The following is a 27,793-nucleotide window of genomic DNA, read 5'->3' as shown; positions in this document are numbered from 1 at the left end:
CAGATGGATGTTTTTATTTGACAGAGGAAGCTCCTGAGATTCAGAGGCGTGATAGTCAAGTGACTTGCTCAAGGTTACGAGAAGAGACAAGGTAGAGGTTGCAGGATGCAGATTTCCAGTCCAACTCCGTGTTAGGTTCATGTACCACCTGACTGCCCACCTTCCATGTGGTGGGCTGTAGTCAGGTCTTGTTTTTATTTCCAGCCTTCTTGTGCAATAGTCCGAACTCATCTCCCCCTGGTCTAGCTCAGTCCCCTTATCCTACACACAGCAACCAAAGCATTTCTCACCTCCCTTCCTCCTGCTTAAGTGCTTAAAGCCTTTCACTGGCTCCCCTTCCCATCACTGGTGCTCCAGGACAAAGTCCATTTTCCTCTGCAATTTTTATGAGGCACTAGGCCCACCCCAGCCAACCTCTGAAGCTTCAGCTTCCCAATTTCTATTAGTTCCTGGAATATGCCTTAAGTGCTTCCCAATGGCTTCCTGGGCCTGTGCAAGGAAGACCGTCTCACCCTCTCGGCTTGGAGAACTTCAGCTCACTGGCAAGACCTGGTAAAATGTCAGCTGGGCAGCATTCTCTGACTTCACTTCTCAGTCCCCACCAGGCCCCAAACATCTGAAAATATGAACTACTGTAAAGTGTCCAGGCTGTGGATTTAGCCTGGTCTAGCTAAAGTCTTGCTCTCTGTGTGACCTTGATCTTAGCTTCCTCCACTCAAAAATGGGGATAATGTGCCAGCGCGGATGTGAGGACTCATCTGGTGGGGGGTGTCGAGGCCGCTGGCAGAGGGGAGCCCGTTGTGGCTCAGGACAAAGTTTGGTGGGCCCATCTCTGGCACTTCATCCCTATTAGCCACCCGCCACCCCTGCCTCTTGTGACCATGCCCTAGGCTACCCTCCACCCGCTCCTCAAGAAGCCAGACGCACCCCAGCTCCACCCCTTCGGGGACAGCAAGCTCGGTGAGCACGGCGCTGAGGGTAATATTAACACCTCAGATTAGACACCGCGTGGTCATTTGGCATATCTGCAATAGGAAGCCATTGGGGGAGGGCACTGAAAGCAATAGTAGTCCAGACGAGTCTCCACCCAAGGTCAAGTTGCCCGCCCGACGGGCAGCGAACCGCAAGGACTCCTCTCCGTAGCCCCGCCCCTCGAGGGGGCCCGAAGCCTTTCTCTAGCCAGAGCCAGGGTACGTTCCCTTTAAGGCGTTCGAGAAAGTCACCACGTTGGTACACAGCGAACGAGCCGTGGCGTATTTTGTCCCTCGCCGGCCCTCGTGGGCCGGGCCGAGCGCGAGGGCGGGGCAAGGGAGCGGCGGTGGGGTCAAAGGCCATAGCGCGCACCACGTGGGCCGGTGACTCCGTCCTTCCCGCAGCTGCAGCGGCGCGCAGGGCACTTGGGTTAGTGGCGCGGCGGGCGGCGCGGACAGCCGAGGCGGACGCCCGCTCCCGCCGCCATGGTCATCAAAACGGACGAGTTGCCGGCGGCCGCCCCGGCGGACAGCGCCCGGGAGCCCAGCTCGCAGGGCGGTGGCAAGGGGCGGCCGGGCGCGGCGGGTGAGCGGGGCCGGGGTCGGGGGGCAGCAGGGCGGGAGGCTGAATCGGGCCGAGTGGGCGGGGGGGTTCGGGGTTGCGCGGGGACCGCCGCCTTCCCTCCGCGCCTGGCTGGGTTGCATCTCGCCGAGCCCTCCACCGGGCGCCCCCGCCCTGAAGGTCACCTTCACTGTCGCCCCCGCCTGCGGCCCGGGCTTCACACGTGGGGTCCCGGGGCGGGCAGCGGCGGCTAACACACGCGTGCCAGATCGCGGGGAGACGTGCACGCGCATGCAGTTTCGGGGTGTGCCGGCTCCGCAGACGGACGGACGCGGCGGCCCCACCCCCTACGCCCCCGGGCATGGGGAACTCTCCGGACTGGGGTCACTTGACACTTGCTCCGTCAAGCACCCCCTTCGCGTCAGGATCCCAAGCATTCCCTGTGCACAGGGCTGCAGGCTTGCGAGTTAGACTCAGCTTGGGACTTCTCAGGCTTGGTCTGTGGGAAGAGTGCAAGTTGGGGTGTGTGTTTCGTGAGGGGGTTTCTGTGGTTCGTTCCCAGAGGCAAGGCCTGCAGGGTTCGTTCCCAGGTCTGCAGGGTCTGATTTCCGTCCTGATAGATGTCGGCCTGGCAGGCAGACCTGGGGGTCTGCCTGTGTGTGGGGGCAAAGCCAAACTCCTTGGCAGGAGGTGGTGTTTGTGCCAGAACTTGATCATTAACCCGCCTTATTGCGAAAAGTGGGTCAGCCCAGAGTTGCTGTTTTTAAGGCAAAGGTCATCAGCATGGAGTCAAGCTCCCAGCTCTCCCCCGTGGGGCTGTGTGGCATTGGCTTTGGGAGTGGCTGCAGTTTTTCTCAGGTGGGGCCTGCCTCTCTCCTGGGCCTCCTCTGTTCCCTGTGTTTCTTCCATCACATCTTTGACTACAGCCTTGAGGTTGGAAGCCCCTTCCCAGCCCTTGAGTTGTCATCTCCAAATCTTCCTCAGAGCCCCAGGGCTGGGCTGTGTCCCTCTCTGCCCTGGGTGACAGTGGGAGTGCAGAACTACCCGTGCCTCCCACTCCCCATAACTCTCCTCAAAAGGGACTTGTCATCTTCATCTCCCTTCTCAGCTTGGGTGAGTCAGGACGGGAACAGTGTTAGGTGGGCTCTCTGACCCTGTAACTGATCACAGCCAGGTTAGCTGATGGTGGGGGATAGGTACTGTGGCAGCTTTGCTGATTGCCTAGAGAAGGCCAAGGTTTGGGCAGAATGACAAATGCTGATGACTCCAGCCTGCCAGGCTTCACCCTGATGAGGCTCCGAATCAGTGGAGCAGGCTATATAAGAGGAGGCTGATTTCCCCTCCAGCAAAGAGACCTGAAGAGATGAAGCGACTTGCCCAAGGTCACACAGCAATTCAGCATTTGGATTTCCAGCTCACAGCCAGATTGCCAAGGCTGCCCTGTCCTGTCCCAGAGGAAGCTGGGAGAGGCATGTTGGCTGGGATCATATGCTGAGAACGTAGGGACTGAGGAGAGGGGAGAGTGTTGGAGAATTTCTTTGAGGGGGTCTGTCTGGGGCAACCTGGGTCAGGGGAGGGTACAGCTGTTCATTTTGGGGAAACTGGAAGCATACTAGCAGGTGGAACATTGGCTCCCTAAGCCTCTGGGAAGCTTGTATAGAGCTAGGACTTGAATTATAGCCAGTCTGAATCTATTCAAAGGAGGAGGAGGCCTTAATGGAGACCCCCAACAGGCCCTCACCCAGGCCTCTGACCTCAGAACCCAGCTCTGGAAGACTCTTTAGTCCCCTTGAGGAGGTGATCAAGGCCTTTTGTGGGGGAACCAAGGGTCAGTTGCCTTGTTGGGAAAAAAGCTACTTTTAGGGGTTAAGAGAACAGCAGGTTTTTCAAGTTCATGGTGGTGTGTCGAGTTCCTTCTGCCTAGGGGAGGGCTCCTTGGAGTTGAGGCCCAGAGCGGAGGGGAAGGGGGCTGGCAGACAGGAGAGGAGCTTGGGGGCTTAGGGGAGCTCCTAGACAGGACCCCAGAGCTCTTCTTTTGGGTAGGTCTGAGCAGAGCAGCTCAGGGAACACTGGACTCTCCCCAGACCCTGCAGACCTGCTTCTGGCCTGGGTGGAGATGGGAAGGAGGCAAACAGATGCCTGCCTCCTTGGGATCTTCCTTAGGCTGCCTGCCCCCACCCCTTTCCTTGAAGCCCCAGATTTCTGGGATGGGGTGATATGCCTTCTGAGGCCTAACTTCCTGCAGGAGCCTCACCCTGTGAGGTTTCGGCTAGGGCGGGGCCTGGCCCTGGCACAGTCTACTGAGTGAGGCCATGCCAGGCTGGGAAACGCACACAGGGGCCACCTGGGATGGCTTACGTTTCTTTTCTAACTCCTTTCAGCTGCCCATTGGGTCCGTGTTCTCCCAGGCCAGGCCAGGGCTGTGCTTTATCTCTTCATTCTGGTCTGGCCAGTGAAGACTTGGGGGGCGGGAGGTGTATGCCATGCTGTTTGGGCAACCCCTTCCCATTCTGCAGAGGATCACCTTGCTCCTTCCCTAAAGCCCAGATCCTCAGGGGTGCCCCCTGGGGTAAGAAGCAGGGGTGTAGAGGAAGGGGGTACTGTTTACCTGGTGGGCGCTGCAGCCTGGGGGCTGGCACTCAGGCCTGGGCTTGGGTGTCTGACAAATCTGGTTTTTTTCTTGACCTGGCTTGGCTGCCTGTTGCCTCTGCGACCTTGGGCAGCTTGGTTACTAAGCTTCTGGAGCCACAGTTTCCTCAAGTGAGATGGGCTGGTCGAGCTGATGGAGGGACCTGCTACGGGCTGGGCCTAGAGTAAGCATTGGCTCTGTGGTAACCAGGGTGGGGGTGGTTGTAGCAGCTACGCAGGGGTCACTGCCAGGCTGCTCTGCCCGCCCCCCTTCTCCACAGGGCTGGGGTGTGTCTGGGGAGGGTGGCGGAAGAAGAGGGGCTCTGCTGGGGCCTGGCCCTTTGTGCCATCCGGTGAGTGTGCGCAAGCCAGAACCCTTGGTGGAGGGTGCTGGGAGCCGAGGGCCTGCTGGGTGCCAGCCCTTCAGGGCTGCCTGGAAGGGACTAGACGGGCGGGGAGGGGGCCTGAAGGGAGCCTGGCTACCCACCCCCACCCTGGTTAGTATGGATGCCGGAGCAGTCCCGCCTGGGCCCTGGCAACAAGTCAGAGGCCCTGGGAAGGCGCCCTGGCAAGGCTGGGCATGTTTCTTCTCCACAGCCGCGCGGCCTTTGGTCTCTTGCTGCCAGCTCTGTTTTCCCCAGGGGAGAGACTTGGTTTTCTCCTGGCAGGCGCAGGGGCTGCTGGGGAGGGAAGTCGGAGCCTGCCAGCTTCTTGGTGGAGCTGGAGGCCTGGGGCACGGGTGCAGTTGTCCTCTGGGCGTCTGGGGTTAGGGTTCCCACCAGAGCTAGTGACTCTCAGGAAGGGGAGAGCTGCCAGGTCACCTGCAGGGGGCAGCACGAGCCAGAGGCCCCAGCCAGCCACTTGACCCAGGAGGTGGGCAGGGTGCTCAGTGCAGCCGGTGGACAGGGGGGCGGCCACCTCGTGGCCTGGGCCCGAGTCTGTGCCAGCTGTTGCTGGCAGCCAGCTGAAGCGGTCCTGCCCCACCCCACTGGGGTTGGGGCCGAGGAGAGGACCCCCTTGCTGGGCTCTATCCCTGCCAGCCAGTCCCCAGGGCCCTCAATCCTGAGGGGCCCAGGTACCCCAGATGCTGGGTTCTCCTGCCCCGCTGACTGCTTCACCAGCAGGGACCCTCTTTTGGGGGGTACAGGGAGGTGGGCCTGAGCACTGGTGGCAGCTCCAGTTGGGGTCCTGGAGCCACCAGGGCCTCCTGGCCCACGGCCGTCCTTCTGGCCGACCTTGAGCAGGATGCGAGGCAGGGGGAGTGTGCCCTTCCCAGGGCTGCCCCAGCAGGCCTGGCCCCACTGAAACCCGAAGCCAGCCGGATCTCCAGCCCTGGGCCGGCCAGCTGCATGGCGGCAAGGGTATAGGCAGAGGCCGGAACGAGGCACCCAGGCAGTGCCGGGCCTGAGCTGGAGAACTGGCTGACTCGCTGCCACCGAGGTCCTGTGACTCCAGAAGGTGGGCGAGGGCAGCCGCTGACCACACCAGGTGGGCTGTGGGGACAGGGAGCCAAGTGGCTGGCCTCTGGTGGGGAGGCCACTGGGCCTTGATCCCGCTGTAGGGAGACCTTGAGGGTGCTTTGCAGGAAAGAGGAGGGGCAGGGCCGGCTGGCCTTAGGGGAGTGGAGGCCCCTGGGAACCAGCCACATTCCTTTGAAATCTGATAGGAGATTGGGTGCCCCCTGGGGTGGGAACCTGGAGCGGAGGTGCCTTCTGGGCAGGCTCCCTGAGGCAGGGTGGGGAGTGGGAGCTGTGGCCACCCTTGCCCTCCTCTCTGTCCTCCTGGCCCAGACTCAGGGAACACAGGCCACCTCTCTGGGTCCAGGTCTCTGGTTTCCCACTTTTGGGGTCTCAGAGACCTCAAAGCTGCTGTTCTGTATTGGGCAGGGCTCCCCTCATCCTGAGGGCTGGTCAGCCAGCAAAGCCTTTCTCAAGGCCTCAGCTGGGGGAAGGCCGCCTCATAGCTGTCACCCCTCTTGCTGCATTTTGAAAACTGACCAGCCACCACCCTTCTCCCGCCCTCCTGTCCCTGTCTGCTGTGTCACAGAGTCAGCCAGGTTCTCCCTTTGGGGCCGGCTGCTCAGTTTCCAGGGGCTTGGGGTCGCCCCGCCTAGGGCTGTGGGCTCACTTGAAGGAGAGGTCCTTGTGCGTCCTTGTGGTTGTTGGGAGTTTACCTTCAGGTTAGGAGCGGTGTGCTGAGGACGGAGGTGGCAACAGCTACTGAAGGCCCACCGTGGGCCAGGACTGAGGGCAGTGCAGCCATGTGGTAGGGGGGCTCTCAGGGGGGAATCTAGGGTCCGCTCTTGACCTTGGGCAAGGCACTGAACTTCTGGGCCTCAGACACCCTTATTTGGGGGAAGGAGGAGGGGACCGTATCTGAACTCCTGGCCGTTTTGTTTATCACTCAGTTGAGGGGACGCGGGAAGAGGGAGTGGCTTCTCTCCACGTCCCGTTCCCGGTCCCCCCGTGTGCCCTTGTGTGTCAGGCTTATCTGGACTTTTATACATTTCCCGAGGCCCCTGCTCCATGTTTCTGGTAGGTCTGGGTAGAGCCCACACAGCTCTGGAGAGGTGCACCCCGTCCCCACTCCTCACAGCTGGGTAGGGAAGAGGAGGTGGAGTCTAGATGGGTTGGGGTCCAGAGCAGAGCTGGCTGAGCTGACCTGGCTGGAGCTCTCGGATAAGCAAGGGGCCAGTCTGGCTGCCAGGCAGGCCCTGGGCCGGAAGGCCCCATGGGCCAGTGGGGCTCCAGGCAGGCCTGTGTTTCGCTGGAGGGTTTCTGCGAGGACATCCTCCTCTCCCCCAGCGGGGCAGGGCAGGAAGGGCTCTCCTCTGTTCTCCTTAGTGCCTGCGGAGAAATGGAAGCTTTTGTCACCTGCTCTTCCTCCCCACAACACGTGAGTCGGTTGCTGGTCACAAGTGAGGGGCTTTTACAGTAATTAATTCATTAGTTCAGTGTCTTTCTGTTGAGTGCAGGCAAGGCAGGAGGAGGAAGATAGAGCTGCTGGTGTGAACAGCCCCCCGAGTGCAGCATGACACTGCTGCCAGGGGTCATTGGTCAGGCTTCAGAGAAGAGAGTTTATTTCACCTAGGCCTTGATGGATGAGTAGGAGTCTGCCCGATGGAATGGTATATGGGGGGCAGCATAAACAAAAGCACAGGTAGGAGGGAAAATGTGTGGCTTGTTCTTAGGCTTCTGAGTAGTTTGGTGTAGCTGCACCTTGATAGGGAGAACTGGCAGGGGCTGAGGTGGACTTTAGGCCTAAGATGTTCGGTTCCTGTGAGCAGTAGAGCAGTGGAGAGTACTAGAAGGTTCTGAGTGGTACCTTTTTTTTTTTTTTTTGGAAGAGGAAAAAGGGCTATATTTATTTGATTCTATGGATTTTCACTTATTCCTATTAACCATTAATTATGCAGATTTACCATTAATTGCAATATTTTCTTTTTTACTATGGTCACCTTTAATAACGACTTAAAAAGCACTTTATTTAAAAAAGGAGTTATCTGGGGCTTCCCTGGTGGCGCAGTGGTTGAGAGTCCGCCTGCCGATGCAGGGGACACGGGTTCGTGCCCCGGGCCGGGAAGATCCCACGTGCTGCGGAGCGGCTGGGCCCGTGAGCCATGGCCGCTGAGCCTGCGCGTCCGGAGCCTGTGCTCCGCAACGGGAGAGGCCACAGCAGTGAGAGGCCCGCGTACCGCAAAAAAAAAAAAAAAAAAAAAAAGGAGTTATCTATATTTACCAGAATTTCATATGTAGAAGCACAAGTGTTGTCTTTGGATCACATTTAGCTACTCATCTAAGGATATGGTCACACCATGGAAATGAAGATCACTTTGGATATAAAATATGAACAGTTCACAAAAGTTGGTATAAGAATTTGCTCACTACAGTTTCAATGCCCTAGTTTTCTCAAAAAGCTCCTGATACATTTTTTTCTAAATCATACCCTAAAATAAACACTGGTTTAACAATTGTCATACAATAATACAAGCTTATTGTAAACACCTGGAAAGTACAGACTTTATAAGGAAAGGATTATATCACTTTTAATCCTGTTATTTAAGGAAAGCCACTGAATTCTGAGTCTTTTAGTCTTTCTACTGGAATAGATTCAAATGTACATATACACACATAATTAGGACTGTAGTGCATGTTCTAATTTTTTTTAATTGAAGTACAGTTGATTTACAATGTTATGTTAATTTCAGGTGTACAACAAGTGGTATTCTTGAAATAGGGGAAATGGCCTGCAGCAGTCCTGTGACCAGTTTGGAGATTCGGTTGGGTGACTAGATAGGGATGGGGGGCGGGCATTCGCAGAGCAGGGGCTGGTTTGTGGAGGAAGATAAATTCCATGCTGACAAGATGAGTCTGGTGAGGCCTAAGGGATGGCCACATGTTGAAAAACTGGAGCGAGGCCTGGACTGGTCACGTGAGCTGGGAGACGGGAGGGCATTTGCAGTCACGGGCAAGGGTGAGATGGGAATGAGGAGAGGCTGGGGCCCAGGACACCCACAGCTTGACTGCCAGGAGGAGGTCAAGCTGGAGAGGGGAGAATCAGAGCATCAGTGTCCATCAGGGAAGAGGAGGAAGTGAGCGGTCGGGGGAGGGGGAGCCGAGCAGACCCTCAGGTTTGGCCCTTAGGGTGGCATTGGTGACTCTGGGGAGAGTGGTCTGGGTGGCCTATTCACACGGCCGCCAGACTGGGGGCCTGAGGAGCAGATAGGAAGCGAGGGCCCAGGGTGTGGAGGCGAGCGAGCGGGCAGTAGCCTGCAGGCGTGCCCTGGGGTGCGGTGGGACCGGAGTCTGGGGCAGGGCCGAGTTGGGAGGACAGGCAGATGCCCTTGTGTAGGGCTGTGTCCACCCTGGTGGATGAGGCAGACCTCACCAGCGAGGCCCATCTGACTCAGCTCCTTTCTTGTCCCCCACAGAGCTGCCCTCAGTCATGCTGTTGAATGGGGACTGCCCGGAGAGCCTGAAAAAGGAGGAGGGGGCTGCCGACCCGCCCCGGGAAAATGGGCTGGATGAGGCCGAGCCGGGAGAGGAGACCACTGGACAGGAAGTCATTGTCATTCAGGACACGGGCTTTTCTGTGAAGATCCTGGCTCCTGGGATCGAGCCCTTCTCCCTCCAGGTGAGATGATAGAGGGGTACTGGGGGCCAGGGCCTGAGTCTGTTGGGGAGGATGAGGGTGCAAAGCCAAGCTTTGCCTTTGCCTGGTCTGGCCCCATGTTGAGGCAGGAAACCGAGGGTCCTGTGCCTTCCAAGGTCACTCAGCTAACGTGGTGGACATGGGAGTCCAGGTTCAGGCCGTTGCCTCATTGCAAGGGGACAGATCCCAGCTGGGACTGCCAGCCCTGTTTGGGGATCGGTATGGTAGTGGCTGGGTAGTGTTGGGGTCCCAGGGCTCCCCACCCTCAGGTAGGTCAATTCTCTGGCTGGAGTTTTACCATCTGTCCGAGAGGAGAGTGGTAGTGGGTGGTCTTCAAGAGCAGAGCCAACCCAGAGGTCTTGTAAACTGTTACTCATTGGGGAACCAGGTGAGGCCCTCTTGTGTCTTCTGGAGCCACAGGCTTCAGCCCCAGAGCACACCTTCCTGAAGGGGGAAGCCATTTGCCCTGGGGACCTTGGCACTTGGCAAGGGAGGAGGCAAGATGGCTCTTTTCTTTTCCTTGTTTTTACACCTCCTGCTGCTCTACTCAGGGCCTGCTCTTGGTCTGCAGGAATAGTTTAAGCTTGCGGGTAACAGGGCAAGGCTCTGTCCTGCACATGTGCATATACCCTGCACACACATACACACACACAGGTGCAAGTGGGCATGGTATGTATGGGCAGGGCCTGGAATTTAAAATAAAAGCCAAAAAGGGGGAGACAGTATTTGGAGCACTGACTTTAGGGACACAGGTACTTTGGGCTGGGGAAGCAGTATGTTTTCGCCAGGTTGGTCGGGGCCTTCTCCCTGGCAGGTGTCCCCCCAGGAGATGGTACAGGAGATCCACCAAGTGCTCATGGACCGTGAAGACACATGTCACCGCACCTGCTTCTCACTGCACCTGGACGGCAACATGCTGGACCACTTCTCAGAGCTGCGCAGTGTGGAGGGGCTGCAGGAGGGCTCGGTGCTACGCGTGGTGGAAGGTTTGTCCGGAAGTTGTGTGGCCCGCCGAGGTGGGGCATGAGGAGGCGGGGCCAGGCGGCACTCACCCCCAGCCCACCCCTCCGGCTGGTATCGTGGTGTCACCGTGTCACAGATGAGCATGTGGAGGCTCAGGGCAGCATTGAACTTGTGGAGGCAGGAGAAGACAGGACAGGAGCACAGGTCTGCTTCGCAGGCCGTCACAAGCACACCCTCCAACTTCATGGGTTGAATATCAGAGTCGTGATTTTAAACAAAACAAACAATACCAGGCAGGTGCTTGAAATCAGCCTGTTCAAATTTTATAGAGATAAAAGTTCAGTCTCTTAAGGAAACTAAGGTTTCACGGCTCTTGAGCAGGGAAGTCAGGCCCAGTGTGGAACAGTCAGCTGGCATGGTAAGCCTGGTTTGTTTGTAAAAAAAAAAAAAGAAAAAAAAAAATCACGTGAACTTAGGTTACCTGGGGAAAGGTGGCACCGCACTTCTAGGCATGTCAGCCAAGGAGCAAATGTGGGAAAAATGTAACACAGCTGTGCCCAGATTTACCTAATGACGAAACCTCTGTCCTTCCCCAGAAGAGCCCTCATTGAAATTTCATGAAACATGAGTTGGGGAGCAGTGTTGCAGTTTGAGGTCCTGTAAGTCCTCAGGCCACCCCCGGCCAGGGCTGCCCTGGGAGAACTGGACTGAGCCCATGGGGACCTAGCAGCTGTGCCGGGCTGCCCACCCGAGACATTCGTGGGCAGAGAGCAGGGGGCTTCTGTGTGCACTTCCAGAGGCATTTCTTGTGCCCTTTGGTATAAGGTTCTTTGCAAACAAGGATCCCTGCCCACCAGCAGGCAGGTGTATGTGTTGAAAGGAGAATTCCAACTTATGTGTTCATAAGGGAATTTGTAAGTGAAAGCCTAAAATTGAAAATCAAGACCACCCCTGGTAGTGCCATGGCCGACTTTTCTCTGCTGGGTGGGTTGTTGCCCTGGTAACGCCCTGCCCATCCCCCTCCCAACAGAGCCATACACGGTGCGAGAGGCCCGCATCCACGTGCGCCACGTTCGAGACCTGCTCAAGAGCCTGGACCCATCCGATGCCTTCAACGGGGTTGACTGCAACTCCTTGTCCTTCCTGAGTGTCTTTACTGATGGCGACCTGGGAGGTGCGGGAGGCATTGGGGCTGGCGGTTGGGCAGAGGGGCCGGGAGCAAGTTGGCCAGGGGCTGGTGAAGGGGCCAAGGGCCCGGCCTTCCCACCTGGAGGGAAGCGGGGCTGGAGACCCACAGACCAGGGCCACCTGAGCTGGGGAGGGAGTTGGCCCCTGGATGGTCCTGGGCTGACCACCAGCCTCGGGTCCCTCAGACAGCGGGAAGCGGAAGAAGGGCTTGGAGATGGACCCCATCGACTGTACACCGCCTGAGTACATCCTTCCAGGGAGCCGGGAGCGGCCGTTGTGTCCTCTGCAGCCCCAGAACCGTGATTGGAAGGTGGGAGCAGGTCTCTTTTGGGGCAGGGGATCGCCACACCAGGAAGCCTGACCCACTCACGCTTGGCCATTCCTGCAGCCCCTGCAGTGCCTGAAAGTGCTGACCATGAGCGGCTGGAACCCACCCCCCGGGAATCGCAAGATGCACGGGGACCTCATGTACCTATTTGTGATCACAGCCGAGGACCGACAAGTCAGCATCACGGCATCCACTCGGGGATTTTACCTGAACCAGTAAGTCCCTGTGTGAGCCTGTTCGGAGTCCGTGGGCAGCCGCTTGGGGTGCCCTGCACAGTGGCCACCGTCTCCCTGCAGGTCCACAGCGTACCACTTCAACCCCAAGCCTGCCAGCCCCCGCTTCCTCAGCCATTCCCTGGTGGAGCTGCTCAACCAGATCAGCCCAACCTTCAAAAAAAACTTTGCCGCCCTGCAGAAGAAAAGGTAGCACCTTGGCCCATCTGTCCCTCATCTCACGTCCCATGGGGTGGGTGAACCATACAGCCTGAACTCTAGCCCTTCTGCCCTAAGCTGTGCCCCCAGCACCCCAGAGCTCCCTTCTAGGCAGCAGTCAGCCTGGCAGCCTTAGGACAGGCAGCCGTTTCCTTCCGTCGGACCCTCCAGGGACAGGGCCTTGGTGGGGAGACGGCAGAGTCAGTGGGACCTTGGAGAAGGGGCCCAGGGCAGGGCTCTGGGCTCAGCGGGCTGCCCCATCTCCCCTCTGCCCACCACAGGGTCCAGCGCCACCCGTTCGAGAGGATCGCCACCCCATTCCAGGTATACAGCTGGACAGCGCCCCAGGCGGAGCACGCCATGGACTGCGTGCGCGCGGAGGACGCCTACACCTCCCGGCTGGGCTACGAGGAGCATATTCCAGGACAGGTGCCTGTAGCCTGGCGGCCCACCCTTAGCTCTTCCCTCCCTTCCCCTGGTGGGCGCCAGGCTGGGTTCTGGGTGCTTGGGGGGCTGTCTGCGGGGAGGTGGGGGACGGGACTGCCCCGAGCAGGTGCTGGGGGCTCAGGTTGAGCCGGTGTCCCCCTCCCTGTCCTGCTGTAGACCCGAGACTGGAATGAAGAGCTGCAGACGACACGGGAGCTGCCTCGGAAGAACCTGCCTGAGCGGCTGCTGCGAGAAAGAGCCATATTCAAGGTGCCCGTGGCCCCTCAGGGTTGACCAGCGGCCGCAGGCCCGCCTGCCACCTACCTGCTCGTTTTCTGTGAACAAGAGGGAAGCCGGGCTGGGCCGTCAGGGACCTTCCAGGGTGTTCTGCCAGCCTTCCGCCTCCTGGTAGACGACCCAACTCCTTCTTCTGGCCTCTCTTAGATTTAGCGTCTGTGGGCTGGAACCGGTGGGGACACGCCTCCAGGATGGGCTGAGTGGCAAGGTCCATGACAGCTTCCCTCCCAGCACACCCACGTGGAGCCCTCAGCTGGACACACGTGCCCTACTGAGATATCCTTAGTGTTTTTCCTGAGACAGATGAGGAAAAAGCAGTGCTTTTGAAAAAAGTTTATTTGAAATCTCCCATAATCTTACTAGAGATGATAATGGTAAAAATAAGATCTAAAGTCCGGGATGCTCACTTTGCCAGGGGCTATGCCAGGTGCTGTGTAGGCATTACCTCCTGTAATCTTCCAGACACCTTGTAAAGGCTGATACTTTTATGTCACAGTTTTATCGAGAAAACAGGTCTGAGAGGTGATCCAGCCAAGATCACCTGGCACGTATTTGGTGATTCCCAGACCCACCCCAATCCTCACTCTCCCTTTTAATCACTAAGCTCTGCTCTCTCTTGCAGTATAAGTGTTACATTTTTTCAAAACTGGGGTTTCTTTTTTTAAAAAATAAGTTTATTTATTTTATTTTATTTATTTTATTTGTGGCTGCGTTGGGTCTTCGTTGCTGCGCACGGGCTTTTCTCTGGTTGTGGTGAGCGGGGGCTACTCTTCGTTGCGGTGCACAGGCTTCTCATTGCGGTGGCTTCTCTTGTTGTGGAGCACGGGCTCTAGGCATGTGGGCTTCAGTAGTTGTGGCGCACGGGCTCAGTAGTTGTGGCTCGCGGGCTCTAGAGTGCAGGCTCAGTAGTTGTGGCTCGCGGGCTTAGTTGCTCCGCAGCATGTGGGATCTTCCCAGACCAGGGCTTGAACCCATGTCCCCTGCATTGACAGGCGGATTCTTAACCATTGTGCCACCAGGGGAGCCCAAAACTGGGGTTTCTTGCCCTTTTCCAAATGTGAGGAAACTTTGTCCTGCTTACCTCCACCAGCCCTGGGCGAGCTTGGCCAGGCGGGATGAACCCCGCAGCTCTCTTACCCTCCAACCTCGGGCCCCCAGGTACACAGCGACTTCACGGCGGCAGCCACGCGGGGCGCCATGGCAGTCATCGATGGCAACGTGATGGCCATCAACCCCAGCGAGGAGACCAAGATGCAGATGTTCATCTGGAACAACATCTTCTTCAGCTTGGGCTTTGATGTCCGCGACCACTACAAGGACTTCGGGGGGGACGTGGCGGCCTACGTGGCGCCCACCAATGACCTGAATGGCGTGCGCACGTACAACGCCGTGGACGTGGAGGGGCTGTACACGCTGGGCACGGTGGTGGTGGATTACCGCGGCTACCGTGTCACGGCCCAGTCCATCATCCCCGGCATCCTGGAGCGGGACCAGGAGCAGAGTGTCATCTACGGCTCCATTGACTTCGGCAAGACGGTGGTGTCGCACCCACGTTACCTGGAGCTGCTGGAACGCACGAGCCGGCCCCTCAAGACCCTGAGGCACCGGGTGCTCAATGACCGGGATGAAGAGGTGGAGCTCTGCTCCTCCGTGGAGTGCAAGGGCATCATCGGCAACGACGGTCGCCACTACATCCTTGACCTGCTGCGCACCTTCCCCCCCGACCTCAACTTCCTGCCCGTGCCCGGCGAGGTGCTGCCCGAGGAGTGCGCCCGCGCCGGTTTCCCCCGCGCCCACCGCCACAAGCTCTGCTGCCTACGCCAGGAGCTGGTGGACGCCTTCGTGGAGCACAGGTGGGGAGCCAGGGCAAGCGGCTGCATCCTCTGGTGGGTGGTCCTGGGGCCTGATCCTTGACGGGGGAGGTCCTTGACGGGGGAGGCTTTGGAAAGTGAAGAGGAGCTAGCTCTGTCCCTGGTCATCCCAGCCCCAGCCCCAGCACCACCCACCGTGGCGTCAGGCTCCCCAACACAGACATCCAAGAGCTTTATGTGGATCAGAAACTAGCAAGTGGCTAGACCAGTGGCTTTCAACTGACTGAAGCGGGGCTGTTCCCTCAAGGAGCACGTGGAAATCTGCTTAGGTGTTTTTGAACCTCCCAGTGCCAGGGCCCTGGAGGAGGGGCGGGGTTGGGGTCCCTGCTGCTGGCGTTTCGTGCTTAGGGGTCAGCCCGTCAAATGCCTCAGAATAATCTCCCTGTCAGAATGCCAGGGGGGTTCCTGGCGCTCTCGAGAGCCCTGGCCTGCGTGTGAGCCCCCCATGCACCAGCTGTCCTCTTCCTGTCTGGGAAGATCCCCATTTTTGCTGTGACCTGCTGCCGCCACCTGGTAGTATTGCTGGACTGGCACACGCACACGTGTGTGGATGCTTGCACACTGGGCGGGATGTGTCCCCAGGCCGGCAGGGTGTCCAGCCCCAACATCCGTCAACCCCAGTAGGGCAGGAGCTGGGGCCTGGCTCAGGTCCCCTGAAGCCAGCAGGAAGCTGCCAGAGCAGTCACGCTTCTACATACCCCTCCTCCATTCCCTGCCCCATCCACTGTGCTCTAGGTACCTCCTCTTCATGAAGCTGGCAGCCCTACAGCTGATGCAGCAGAAGGCCAGCAAGATGGAGACCCCCCCGTCACTGGAAAACGGTGACCCCGCATCCTCGGAGTCCAAGCCTGAAGACCCCCCAGCACCCGAGGTGGGAAGCGAGGAGGAGGGCAGCAGTGCTAGTGGCCTGGCCAAGGTGAAGGAGCTGGCAGAGACCATCGCCTCAGACGACGGGACAGGTGGGGCTGCCGGGGCTGCCGTGGGAGCCCAGGCCAGGGGAGGTTCGGCTGCTGCCCCACCGGAGCGGGAGTGGGGCTACCTCCTAATGGGCAGTGTCTCCACAGCAGACCCTCGCAGTCGGGAGGTGATCCGCAACGCGTGCAAGGCTGTGGGCTCCATCAGCAGCACGGCCTTTGACGTCCGCTTCAACCCCGACATCTTCTCGCCAGGTGAATGGTCCTCTAGGGCCCCAGTGCTGGTGGGCCTGTTCGCCCACCTGAGGGCTGCCATCTGTCTGGCCCCCCGCCTCTCTTCTGCCTGGCTCACGCCTCTGCTCTCCCTCCCCCAGGGGTTCGTTTCCCGGAGTCTTGTCAGGAGGAAGTTCGGGACCAGAAGCAGCTGCTAAAAGATGCTGCTGCCTTCCTGCTCTCCTGCCAGATCCCCGGCTTGGTGAGGGCAGGGGTGGGACGAGGGACTGCCCAGAGGGTGCTGTTACAGGCCCTGGGGCCTCATCCATCTCCGACTCTGGAAGCTTGTGGAACCTTTGCGGGTGTGACTTAGACCTGCTGACCTGCAAAGCAGGCAGGGTGGAGTTCTCTTCCCCAGAATGGGGCCGCTGACACACAGGGGCCAAGGGAGGCATCAGGTTCTGCTCTGCGTGCCCTCCCTTGTAGGCTGGCAGCTGGGGTCTGGCCCTCTGAGCCCCTGTGTGATGGGATGGCTGATAGAGGGGCTGGGGGCATCTTCACCCACACAAGCTTTGTACATAGGCCCTGTGTATGTACACGGTGCTTGCTCCCCCCCTAAGGCAGCCCTGAGCTTAGGTGCCGTGCTGTCCCCCGATCTTTTTTCTTTTTTTTAACATCTTTATTGGAGTATAATTGCCTTACAATGGTGTCTTAGTTTTTGCTTTATAACAAAGTGAATCAGCTATATGTATACAGATATCCCCATATCTCCTCCCTCCCACCCTCCCTATCCCACCCCTCTAGGTGGTCACAAAACTCCGAGCTGATCTCCCTGTGCTATGCAGCTGCTTCCCACTAGCTAGCTATTTTACATTTGGTAGTACATATATGTCCATACCACTCTCTCACTTAGTCCCAGCTTACCCTTCCCCCTCCCCGTGTCCTCAAGTCCATTCTCTACATCTGCGTCTTTATTCCTGTCCTGCCCCTAGGTTCTTCAGAACCTTTTTTTTTTTTCAATTCCATATATATGTGTTAGCATGCGGTATTTGTTTTTCTCTTTCTGACTTACTTCATTCTGTATGACAGACTCTAGGTCCATCCACCTCACTACAAATAACTCAGTTTTGTTTCTTTTTATGGCTGAGTAATATTCCATTGTATATATGTGCCACATCTTCTTTATTCATTCATCGGTCAATGGACACTTAGGTTGCTTCCATGTCCTGGCGATTGTAAATAGAGCTTCAGTGAACATTGTGGTACATGACTTTTTTTGAATTACAGTTTTCTCAGGGTATGTGCCCAGTGGTGGGATTGCTGGGTCCCCCGATCTTTGAGCTGAGCCTGCCGTGCTGGCTGCCCCAGGCCCCTGCAAGGCGCAGCACAGCCGCAGGGTGAAGCTGTGGCCCTGCTTCTTCCTCTGCAATCACAGGAGAGCCTGTGCGGCTTCCTCATCCCTGCTTCCCCGCCGTGTGGGCCCAGCAGTCACAGGGGTGATGGTGGCCTGTGCAGAAGGCTGGGGACAAGATCTCACATCCTTGCTGCTGCTTTGTCTCCTTCCCTCTTCCCGATTGGGAGCTGGGGTCTCAGTCCCCTGCTTCCCTCAGGGCCTCAGGATAGCGTGAGCTCCCTTGGGAAGACCCAGGGCGGGAGGAGGCAGAGGCCCTGGGCTGGGGGGGCCTGACGCGCTGCAGCCCGCAGGTGAAGGACTTCGCAGACCACGCGGTGCTGCCCATGGACGGGGCCACACTGGCCGAGGTGATGCGTCAGCGCGGCATCAACATGCGCTACCTGGGCAAGGTGCTGGACCTGGTACTCCGGAGCCCGGCCCGGGACCAGCTGGACCACATCTACGTGAGTGGTGCCCAGGGCGGCTGTGAGATGGCCGGGCTGGGATGGAGGCCTGGGGCCTGACCAAGACTCCCCTCTCTGCACCCTTGCAGAAGATCGGCATCGGAGAGCTCATCACCCGCTCTGCCAAGCACATCTTCAAGACGTACTTACAGGTCCTGCGCTCTCTCCCCGGCCCGGGTCATGGGGATGTCGGGGGGAGCCCGGGTGGTGACACTGGTCCAACCTCCCTTGCAGGGGGTCGAGCTCTCGGGGCTCTCGGCTGCCATCAGCCACTTCCTGAACTGCTTCCTGAGCTCCTACCCCAACCCCGTGGCCCACCTGCCCGCCGACGAGCTCGTCTCCAAGAAGAGGAACAGGAGGAGGAGAAACCGGCCACCAGGGGCAGCGGATAACACAGCTTGGGCTGTCATGACCCCCCAGGAGCTTTGGAAGAACATCTGCCAGGAGGCCAAGAACTACTTTGACTTCAGCCTCGAGTGGTACGTGACGGGTGCAGGGGTGCTGGGCTCCCGGGCAGCGTCCGGGTCCTCCGTGGTCGCTGGCAGTGGATCGGGGAGGAGGAAGCAGGGAGCTGTGGAGGGCCGCTTGCTTGGGGAAGTGGGGAGGGGAGCTGGGCGGGGGCTCGGGTGGAGGGGCAGGTGTGGAGGAGGGGGCATAGGGGTGCTGGGCCGCCTGGGCCCACCCGCCTCTCCTCCCCAGTGAGACCGTGGACCAGGCCGTGGAGACCTACGGGCTGCAGAAGATCACGCTGCTGCGGGAGATCTCCCTGAAAACCGGCATCCAGGTGGGCTGGCTCAGAGCGTCCTGCAGGGCTCCCAGGGCCACGGGGGGAACTGGGCGGGGCGGGGCGGGGCCGGCCGTTTGAGCCCGGGCTGAGGCTGCCCGCGGGTGCCGGGCTGGCTCCCCAGATCCTGCTGAAGGAGTACAGCTTCGACAGCCGCCACAAGCCCGCGTTCACGGAGGAGGACGTGCTCAACATCTTCCCTGTGGTCAAACACGTCAACCCGAAGGCTTCAGACGCCTTTCACTTCTTCCAGAGCGGGCAGGCCAAAGTACAGCAGGGTGCGTGCCAGGTGCAGCCGCGGGGCGGGGCGGGGGTGGGGGGCGCCCACTTCCCCCCGCTGGCCCTGACCTTCCGCCCCCGGGGTGCCCTGCAGGCTTCCTGAAGGAGGGCTGCGAGCTCATCAACGAGGCCCTGAACCTGTTCAACAATGTGTACGGAGCCATGCACGTGGAGATCTGCGCCTGCCTGCGCCTCCTCGCCCGCCTCCACTACATCATGGGCGACTACGCCGAGGTGGGCCACGCGCACCCTTTGGGCCTTCAGCAGGGGCCCGGGGCCTGGTCTGGCACCAGCGGGGCGGAGGGGGCCATGGGGGAGCTGGGGCTGCGTTCTCACCCCCGCGGCAGCAGGAAGCAGGAGTCCCGGCAGGTGGGACTGGAGCCCCTGTCACCCCAGGGGCCCGGGATGCTGCTGACCTCCGGGCCCCCCCAGGAGGAGCAGGTGGAGACCCGGGGAGGTGCTTGTTCTGCCTGTATGGCGGCCCGCCTCCCCTGCCCCCCCCCAGCTCCCCCCACTTAAGAGCTGTATCCTGGGGAGAGCTGCTGTGCCCGCGGACAAAGTGGGAGTGATGTCAGGGCCTCCCTTCACAGGGTTGAGGGAAGGGTAAATTCTGACTCACTACCTAGAGCCCTGTAAGCACCAGGGAAGCTGCCTGGGGTCTGTGCTGTTGCCTGTACCATCCTGGGACCTGGTGGCGTTCACCTGCCTTGTTGGCCCCGGGGCTTGAGAGGCTGTTGTTTCCTAGGCCAGGTGCGCTGTAGGTGCCCCACTCCCCCCTCCAGCCATAGGACTCTTGTTTTCTTTCGCCTGTGTCTGCCTTTTCTTATTACGAATACTTTATTTTTAGCACAATTTTAGATTTGTATGCATGTATTGGCATAGATTAAGACAAGTGTTTTAAAATGTGAAGCAGCCTCAACGCGGGCTGTTGACTTCCATGGTCACAGCAGCTGGATTTTGGCCACTCTTCTGCTGCCTTTGTGCAAAGTAAAAATAGAAATTGCAGCCAAAGGTGAAGAGGCCAAGCTGCTGTGGCAGCTCGTGGGCCAGGCAGAATGGGTGTGGGGCGGTACCACCCAGGGGTGACAGCCCCCCACCTCCCCAGGCCCTCAGCAACCAACAGAAGGCTGTGCTGATGAGCGAGCGAGTGATGGGCATCGAGCACCCCAACACCATCCAGGAATATGTGAGCAGCCACCGGGGGCACGGCCTGCAAGGTGGGTGGGACCCGTGGCTGCCCCGGCCTGACGCCGCTGCCCCCGCAGATGCACCTGGCCCTGTACTGCTTCGCCAGCAGCCAGCTGTCCACGGCCCTGAGCCTGCTGTACCGCGCCCGCTACCTCACACTGCTCGTGTTCGGGGAGGACCACCCTGAGATGGCCCTGCTGGACGTGAGTACTGGGGAGGGGCAGCGGGACTAGCCTCGAGCCCAGGGGAGTGGGAGCTGACCGGGGCCCTCCCGACTGCCCCCAGAACAACATCGGGCTGGTGCTGCACGGAGTGATGGAGTGCGACCTGTCGCTGCGCTTCCTGGAGAACGCGCTGGCCGTCAGCACCAAGTACCACGGGCCCAAGTCCCTCAAGGTGGCCCTCAGGTGAGGCTGTGCTGGGTTAGGGGACAGGAAGGCCCCAGGCCACAGGGTCCCGGGAGGTGCTTGCATTGAGGGGGGGCACGGGATCCAGCACTTAGTTCTCCATCTGACTCCTGAGGAAATGTCTCTCAACTTGCATCTCTTCTCTGAGTTCTGGACTTGCCTTTCCCCTTGGAAAGTTCCCAGAGAGTGGGTTCTGGGGTAGCCTGCCCACCGCCCATCCATCCCCACCGGCCCGTTCACATCCCTCCCTCGCCTCCCCCTGCGCCGTGCCTGCCTGCAGCCACCACCTGGTCGCCCGGGTCTATGAGAGCAAAGCCGAGTTCCGGTCAGCCCTGCAGCACGAGAAGGAAGGCTACACCATCTACAAGACGCAGGTGGGCCACAGCGGGGCGGGGAGGGGCGGAAGGGGCGGGGCTGCGGGGGAGGCGCGGGGCTGCGGGGAGGGGCGGGGCTGCGGGCAGCCCTGATATTCTCCCGCCCCCTGCAGCTGGGCGAGGACCACGAGAAGACCAAGGAGAGCTCCGAGTACCTCAAGTGCCTGACCCAGCAGGCCGTGGCCCTGCAGCGCACCATGAACGAGATCTACCGCAACGGCTCCAGCGCCAACATCCCGCCCCTCAAGGTGGGTCCCCGAGCGGGGCTGGGCGGGCCGCACCCCGGCCTCCCCGCTGCGCGCAGGCAGTGGCTCACCCTCCCGCCCCTCAGTTCACAGCCCCCAGCATGGCCAGCGTCTTGGAGCAGCTGAACGTCATCAACGGCATCCTCTTCATTCCTCTCAGGTGAGGCGCCCCACCCCCGCTTGGAAGGTGGCCTTTATTTTTTTTCTTGGTTTTTTAAATGAATGATACATTGACATGGCTCAAAATTGAAAAGTATAGCCAGTGGCAAGGAGTTCCTTGTGAATCCTTCCAGAAATACTCTGCATAATTGGGCAAACATCTGTAACCGTTTTTCCCCAAGGCGCAAAATTGTAGCGAGCTGTGCAAATAGGTATTTTTCTCCTGCACTTAATCTATCTTGGCGATCGTTTCGTGTCAGTGTGTAAAGAGCAGCGTCATTCCTACTCTGGACTCGTGCTCTGCCAGTGTAGGGATGTGCCTCAGAGCCGGGCCCTGAGGGTCCCTGTGCGGCTCTTACAAACAGTGCCGTCTTCGAAAGCCCCTCGCGCCGTCTCCCTTCCACCTGTGTGCGGCATGGGTTTGGTCAGCTCAGTGTTAACGGCATTTACAGCGTATCTGCTCTGTGTTGCACCCTACACCTGTTTTTTTGGGTGTAATCGGCTATAGGAGCGGCCGGGGTGCAGTGGGTTTGAACTGGGTGTGAAGGCTGGGTGGGAGCCAGGCCTTAACTGGAGGCTGTCAGGTGTGTGCAGTTCTTACTTGTTCAGCACTCGGGGGCCTTTCTATTTGTGGGAGGGAAGCACTTGTTCCACACGTGTGTCTCACTGCAGAGAGCACAGAGCCTGATCTTGTTCTAAGTTTAAGCAGAGCCGGTGAGGTGACGGAGGGCCCAGGCCCACTCTGATACCCACCCTTCGCCCCGTACTTCTACTCAGCCAAAAAGACTTGGAGAATCTGAAAGCCGAGGTGGCGCGGCGGCACCAGCTCCAGGAGGCCAGCGGGAACAGGGATAAGGCTGAGGAGCCCATGGCTACTGAGCCAGAGCCAGCAGGGGCCTCAGAGGATGCGGCCTCCCAGCCCCCAGCTGCCAAGGACCCTCCTTCCCTGAGCTTGCAGGGGTAGGAAGGGAGACACAGACGGACAGTCGGCCAGCTGCCCCGTTACCCAGCGATTCAGACTCCAGGAGAAGGGGGCGTGCCCTGCACATCAGGAGAGGCAGCAAGTCCTCTTCCTCCACGCTTCCAACCCCACCCTGCCCCCAGCATCCTCCTGGGACCCTGGCCTGGCCTGCCTGACCCTCTGAAAGATGTTCTTGCACTGGTTCGAAGAGTATACGACGCAGAGGCCTAATCGAAGACACGTGAATGGAGCGCGTAGGCATCAGTTCCCAGCTGGTGGACAGGTGCCCCCTCGGGCCCCCCATCCTCAAGCAGGTGTGCGCGAGTGTGTCTGTGCCCGCGAGTGTCCTGATCCGCCCTTCCTGACTTGTACATAGCCCCGAGCCGGTTCTGAGTGGGTGGGTGACGTGCAGGTGAGATTTCTCAGGTCATTTGTATGTTTGACGTTATGGCTGCTGCTTTTGCTGCCACTACCCCTGGGCCCGACCTGGCTGAAAGTCCAGGTTTGAAGCCGAAAAGAGGGGAGCTTTCCTGTGTCCTGGGATGGGGAACCAGAGCTCTGTGGCAGGGCTGGACGGTTGGGGAGCACTTTATGGCGGGGTGAGGGCCGCAGCAGCTTTACTAACCACGGGTGGGCCGGGCCTGGCCCGGCTGTGCTCGGGGTCGGGAAAGGGTTGGGCATCAGTGGTTCCCCAGACACACCCCTGTGCCCAGCCCCGGCTTGTCGGCCCTTGGGCCCCAGCAGGAGGTGCTGCCTTCCCACTCCCCGCACCCCAGCTGGGGCTAACCTTGGGGTATAGTCTGAATGTATCCTTCTCCCCGTTGAACAACCTCAGCTGCCTAACGCACAGGGGGGTGGGGGGGCACCCGGACTGAATCATGGATCCCGGGGGAGACGTCACAGGTACAGGAGTGACTGTCCCTTGTTTGTGGAGCTTAGCTCCCTCCCTGGTCCTAGGACACACAGGCACCTTCTACAGAGAGGAGCTCTGGGAGTGGAAGGGAGGGGGCTGCAGAAGGTGGTGGGCCCACAGGCCCGGCCGCCCATGCCGCTTCTCTGGGCCCACTGTCAGAGCCCTGGCAGGTGGGCGGAGACGGCCACCCTGGGGAGCTGGAGGGCGCAGTCCTGCGGCTGGGGCCTCCGCCTCGTGGCTCTGCACGGAGCCGCGGCCGGGCATGGCCTGTCCCAACGCCTGGTTTCAAAGGGAGTGGGTGCGAGCTAGCAAGCGAGGCATCCCCACAGCTGATCAAGAACTTTTTCTTGTTTTTAAACCGTCAGTCTTCATTTCACATTGGAATAAAGTGAGTTTTTGAAACCTGCTGTCCCGGCCTCTCCTGTGTGTTCTGTACCAGTCTTGTTTGGTTGTGAGAGCTGTTGCCACGAGTGGTGCTAGTGAAAGAGTTGAAAGCAAATGAATGTGTAAGCTGAGGTCACACTCGAAGCTATATCCTTAGAACGTCATGTAAGTGGGAGGAAGGGGTAGAGCCGCAGGCACCCACCTAGGGTTGACCGGTCTGCCCATCCGTGGACCCATGGGAGTGGCATACAGATGAACGTCACCTGTCGTTGGCCACAGAGGAAAAGGCTGAGAATCGCTCCTATACAGGGCCCTGTGGTTCCGGCTGGGGTGAAGGGTGCTGCAAGGTGGGGGCCCAGGCCTGGGCATGCTGGCCCCGGTAGGCTGTTGAAGACCTAACTGGGCATCCGCGCTTGTCCCTTCGCTTGTCAGGAGGACTGGGCGGCGCCCCCCATAAAACTAGGAGTGCCAAACTGGGGGGTGTCTAAGGTTTGCCATCCTAGGTGGGCCCTCGTGGAGATCTAACGGACCGGGGGAAGTGGAGCCCACCTAGGTGGGCCTGAGGGGCCGGGCCTGTGAGATGGGAGGGTTGTGGGCAGGAGGCCTGTCTCAAGAGAAGTGTCTGCAGCAGGCGGGTCCTCAGCCTCATGCGTACTTAAACGCCTTTTTGAATACTTGGAGAGTCCTTTGTGTCTGACATTGTGGAAAAAAAAAAATTCCAACCCTGATGTCTGTTTTCTTGAGCCAACTGAAACAAGGATGTCCCTGACGTCATCGAGGTTTTCTTCTCAGTGATGCCCAAGGATGCTCCCTCCCACCCCACTTGACAGTCTCCTGGTTGTGTTGTGAACGTGCATGCCTTCCTAGGGCATTTATCCTGTGAACGCCAGTCATGTGTTTCTCAGCACGTCTAGATTGTGGGCACGATCTTGTAAAGCTGAGAAGGGATCAAGTGTAATTACCATTGGACCCACTAGTCACCTGAGAGGCCCATGTTTCATGGTCGATCCCTTAAGCGTATCGGGGCTGTCAGGTGCCTGGTGACAACTGAAATGACGAGGGACTGTTGATTTAGAAAGGACACAGAGGTATGAAATCCACCTTTTCTCCTCTTCTCTTATTGACAGATTGCAAATTTTTGAAAAGGGTGAACAGTGGTATCCAGGAAGGGTTAGTGTGAGAACTGGCAATGCAGGTCGTGGGGCAGCTGTGCAAGATGGAATACAGGTCTAACTTGTGTGAGCCTCTTTGTGTCCCCCACGCTGGTCTTTCACTTTCTGCTCTACTTTTCTTCCCTGTTTGCGTTTCTCTTAACATGCATATTACTTTTACAACTTAAAAAATATGTTTAAAAGGACTGTTACTACTTTTAAGTTGTATCATCTGTCTCCACTCGCTCCTGCCCTCCAGACTCATTGTTTTTTGTTTTAATTGAAGTATACTTGATGTACAATGTTGTGTTTCTGGTGTACAGCAAAGTGATTCAGTTGTACATTATCTATAGCTATGTATGTGTATGGATGTATGCTTTTTCATATTCTTTTCCATTATGGTTCAGTACAGGATATTGAATATAGTTCCCTGTGCTACACAGTAGGACCTCGTTGTTTATTTTATATATAGTAGTTTGTATCTGCTAATCCCGAACTCCTAATTTATCCCTGCCCCACCCCCTTCCCCTTTGGTAACTATGTTTGTTTTCTATGTCTGTGAGTCTGTTTCTGTTTTGTAAATAAATTCATTTCTGTCATATTTTATATTCCACATATAAGTATCATACGGTATTTGTCTTTGACTTAACTTAGCATGATAATCTCTAGGTCCATCTGTGTTACTGCAAATGGCATTATTTCATTGTTTTTATGGCTGAGTAGTATTCCATATTATATATGTACCACATCTTTATCCATTCATCTCTTGATGGACATTTAGATTGCTTCCATGTCTTGGCTACTGTATTGTGCTGCTGTGAACACTGGTGTGTTTTTCTGGATTAGAGTTTTCTCTGGATATATGCCCGGGAGTGGGATTGCTGGATCACTATTTTTAGTTTTTTAAGGAACCTCCATACTGTTTTCCATAGTGGCTGTATCAGTTTACATTCCCACCAACAGTGTAGGAGGGTTCTCTTTTCTCCACACCCTGTCCAGCATTTATTATCTGTAGTCTTTTTTTTTTTTTACGGTACGCGGGCCTCTCACTGTTGTGGCCTCTCCCGTTGCGGAGCACAGGCTCCGGACGCGCAGGCTCGGCAGCCATGGCTCACGGGCCCAGCCGCTCCGCGGCATGTGGGATCCTCCCGGACCGGGGCACGAACCCGTGTCCCGAACCCGTGTCCCGAACCCGTGTCCCCTGCATCGGCAGGCGGACTCTCAACCACTGCGCCACCAGGGAGGCCCTGTAGTCTTTTTAATGATGGCCATTCTGACCAGTGTGAGGGGATACTGCATTGTAGTTTTGATTTGCGTTTTTCTCTAACAATTAGCACTGTTGAGCATCTTTTCCTGTGCCTATTGGCCATCTGCATGTGAAGAAATGTCTGTTTAGGTCTTCTGCCCATTTGATTGGGTTGTTTCTTTTTGTAATTGAGTTGAATGAGCTGTTTGCATATTTTGGAAATTAAGCCCTTGTCGGTGGCATCATTTGCATTGTTAAACATGAATATTGAGAGAACTGTTAGACTTAGTTGAGGAATTCCTACATATCCTAAAGGTGAGAATGAGGTATCCTGATGTGGCCCAGAGTATTTCCTCCCCCCAACTCCCAGTATCTACACTAGCAATCAAACAAGGCATGCATGATCAGGACACCTTACAGAGGACAGGAGGGCCTCCTCAAGTGGAAAGAAATACCCCCATTAAACAGGGAAATCCACTGATTAAAAAAAAGAACTCAGACACTGAGATGCAGGCCATTCAGGACACAGTTGCCCTTAGAATAGTCATTTCGTATAGAATGAGTGAGGAGCCTTCCTATGTTGCAAGTGTGGGCAACGTTAATTCTTATCCATTCCCAGCCTCTACCCCATTCCTCGTGGTCACCCCACAGTGGAGTTGACAGTGTGGTGACAGAGAGGGGCTTGGGGATGGGATGAGGGTCTTTCCTGTATGACTAAAAGTAGGTTAAATGATTGTTTCAGAGATGTCAGAAGGCCCTCCTTATACTTAAATAGCTAATTAGATGCTAAATACAGGCAGAACCAGATAAGGGAAAGAGCTAGTGCATTTGGGTTCAAGTCCCAGCTCACTCTTTAATTAGCTCAATACCCTTGGCATATGACCTCACCTTAAGTGAGCCTGTTTTCTTGTCTGTAAAAATGTGCTAATATCCACCAGCAGGGGATGTATGTGAGGAAGACGGTATGTTGAGAATAAGGGTGTTGGCCTGACAGGCGTTCAAATGTTGGGTGTTTTCCTTCCTTTAGTCCCTGCACCAGCCGCTTTTATTTAAGAGGGCTGGTGACCAAGTGGGAATGACAACAAAATGGTGTTCTGTGAAAGTGATGGTTATTTATTATTATTTATTCTTGTTCAGAAGCAAACAGTGATCTCAAAACACTCCTAGGAGAGTGTTTGCATGATGTGTCTAAACAACTGCAGGAAAATGAAATCTTTTTTTAAATGCAGGTGTGGCAAAGTGCTGAATTTATTCATTTATAACATTCACTTTTAGTTGTTTGTTTCTGATATGATGGGGAAAAAAATGCAGTGTTTCAGTTCAGCCTTTTCATTTACTGGATTTATGTATAAAAGATCTTGGAAAGGCAGTTACTTTGGTGTAAGAGAAAAATCCTTGCCCTTCTTCCCTGGATGTAACTATCCTGTATGTTTACATAAGAAATAATAAACCGGAGATGTGAGTGGAAGAAAAATATTCACAAAGGAACAAACTCCATTTATGAAAGAGAGAGGTTTGAGTTCAAACCCCAGCTGGAGGGCCCAGGGCCCAGTGACTTGTCTAAATTTTTTTCTTCAGTGAAAAGTTAGTTCACTTAGATCAGTGGTTCTCAAACTTGAGCCTGAATCAGAATCATCTGGATGGTTTGTTAAAATGGATTTGCTGGGTCCCACTCTGTGACAGATACAGCAGGTCTGAGCTAGAGCCCAAGGACTTCCATTTCTAATGAGCTCCCAGGTGATGCTGATGCTGGCACGGGGAGCACATTGAGAATCACTTTCCTAGAGGGTTCTGGTATGTCAGCAGTGGAGAATCGTCTGTCTACGGGCAAGACAAGTTCCACCAAAGACTAACAAGGATAGAGCTGCCTCACCCAGGATGCAGCACCATTTCTCCAAGTCT

General features: G+C 57.2%; 1 protein-coding gene and 1 pseudogene across 5 annotated transcripts; both read left to right on the top strand.

The window, feature by feature from the left end:
- The first annotated feature begins 1,350 nt into the window (after window positions 1-1,350).
- CLUH (clustered mitochondria homolog) lies at window positions 1,351-23,512 on the top strand. Of its 4 annotated transcripts, none has more exons than XM_081219630.1 (26): window positions 1,351-1,557; window positions 9,092-9,294; window positions 10,127-10,298; window positions 11,306-11,449; window positions 11,649-11,773; window positions 11,852-12,006; window positions 12,088-12,213; window positions 12,504-12,651; window positions 12,826-12,918; window positions 14,104-14,798; window positions 15,552-15,775; window positions 15,884-15,985; window positions 16,105-16,205; window positions 17,648-17,800; window positions 17,890-17,952; window positions 18,035-18,279; window positions 18,500-18,584; window positions 18,709-18,862; window positions 18,958-19,097; window positions 19,969-20,049; window positions 20,129-20,254; window positions 20,337-20,458; window positions 20,739-20,832; window positions 20,946-21,080; window positions 21,164-21,237; window positions 22,014-23,512. In XM_081219630.1, the coding sequence occupies exons 1-26, from the start codon at window positions 1,458-1,460 to the stop codon at window positions 22,198-22,200; spliced, it is 4,047 nt and encodes a 1,348-aa protein (XP_081075756.1). In that variant the 5' UTR covers window positions 1,351-1,457; the 3' UTR covers window positions 22,201-23,512. The 4 variants fall into 4 exon arrangements, with proteins under 4 accessions (XP_081075756.1, XP_081075755.1, XP_081075758.1 ...); XM_081219629.1 differs by having other exon boundaries at window positions 15,881-15,985; XM_081219632.1 differs by having other exon boundaries at window positions 15,881-15,985; window positions 21,937-22,024.
- On the top strand, window positions 4,582-6,073 carry LOC308607584 (annotated as a pseudogene). Its single transcript has one exon. The product of its transcript is annotated as an uncharacterized misc_RNA (transcript).
- Window positions 23,513-27,793: the final 4,281 nt, after the last annotated feature.

Source organism: Mesoplodon bidens, assembly GCF_964165515.1.
Source record: "Mesoplodon bidens genome assembly, chromosome: 19".
Taxonomy (NCBI): Eukaryota; Metazoa; Chordata; class Mammalia; order Artiodactyla; family Ziphiidae; genus Mesoplodon; species Mesoplodon bidens.
This window is presented reverse-complemented; position numbering and strand designations above follow the sequence as displayed.

What these genes read in the sequence shown, in the direction of transcription:
- CLUH (XM_081219629.1), top strand. Translation starts at nt 1,458, where the DNA reads ATGGTCATCAAAACGGACGAGTTGCCGGCGGCCGCCCCGGCGGACAGC. An exon ending in CGGGGATTTTACCTGAACCA is followed by an intron (nt 12,007 to 12,087) that starts GTAAGTCCCTGT and finishes GTCTCCCTGCAG; the next exon opens with GTCCACAGCGTACCACTTCA. An exon ending in TCTTCAAGACGTACTTACAG is followed by an intron (nt 17,953 to 18,034) that starts GTCCTGCGCTCT and finishes CCTCCCTTGCAG; the next exon opens with GGGGTCGAGCTCTCGGGGCT.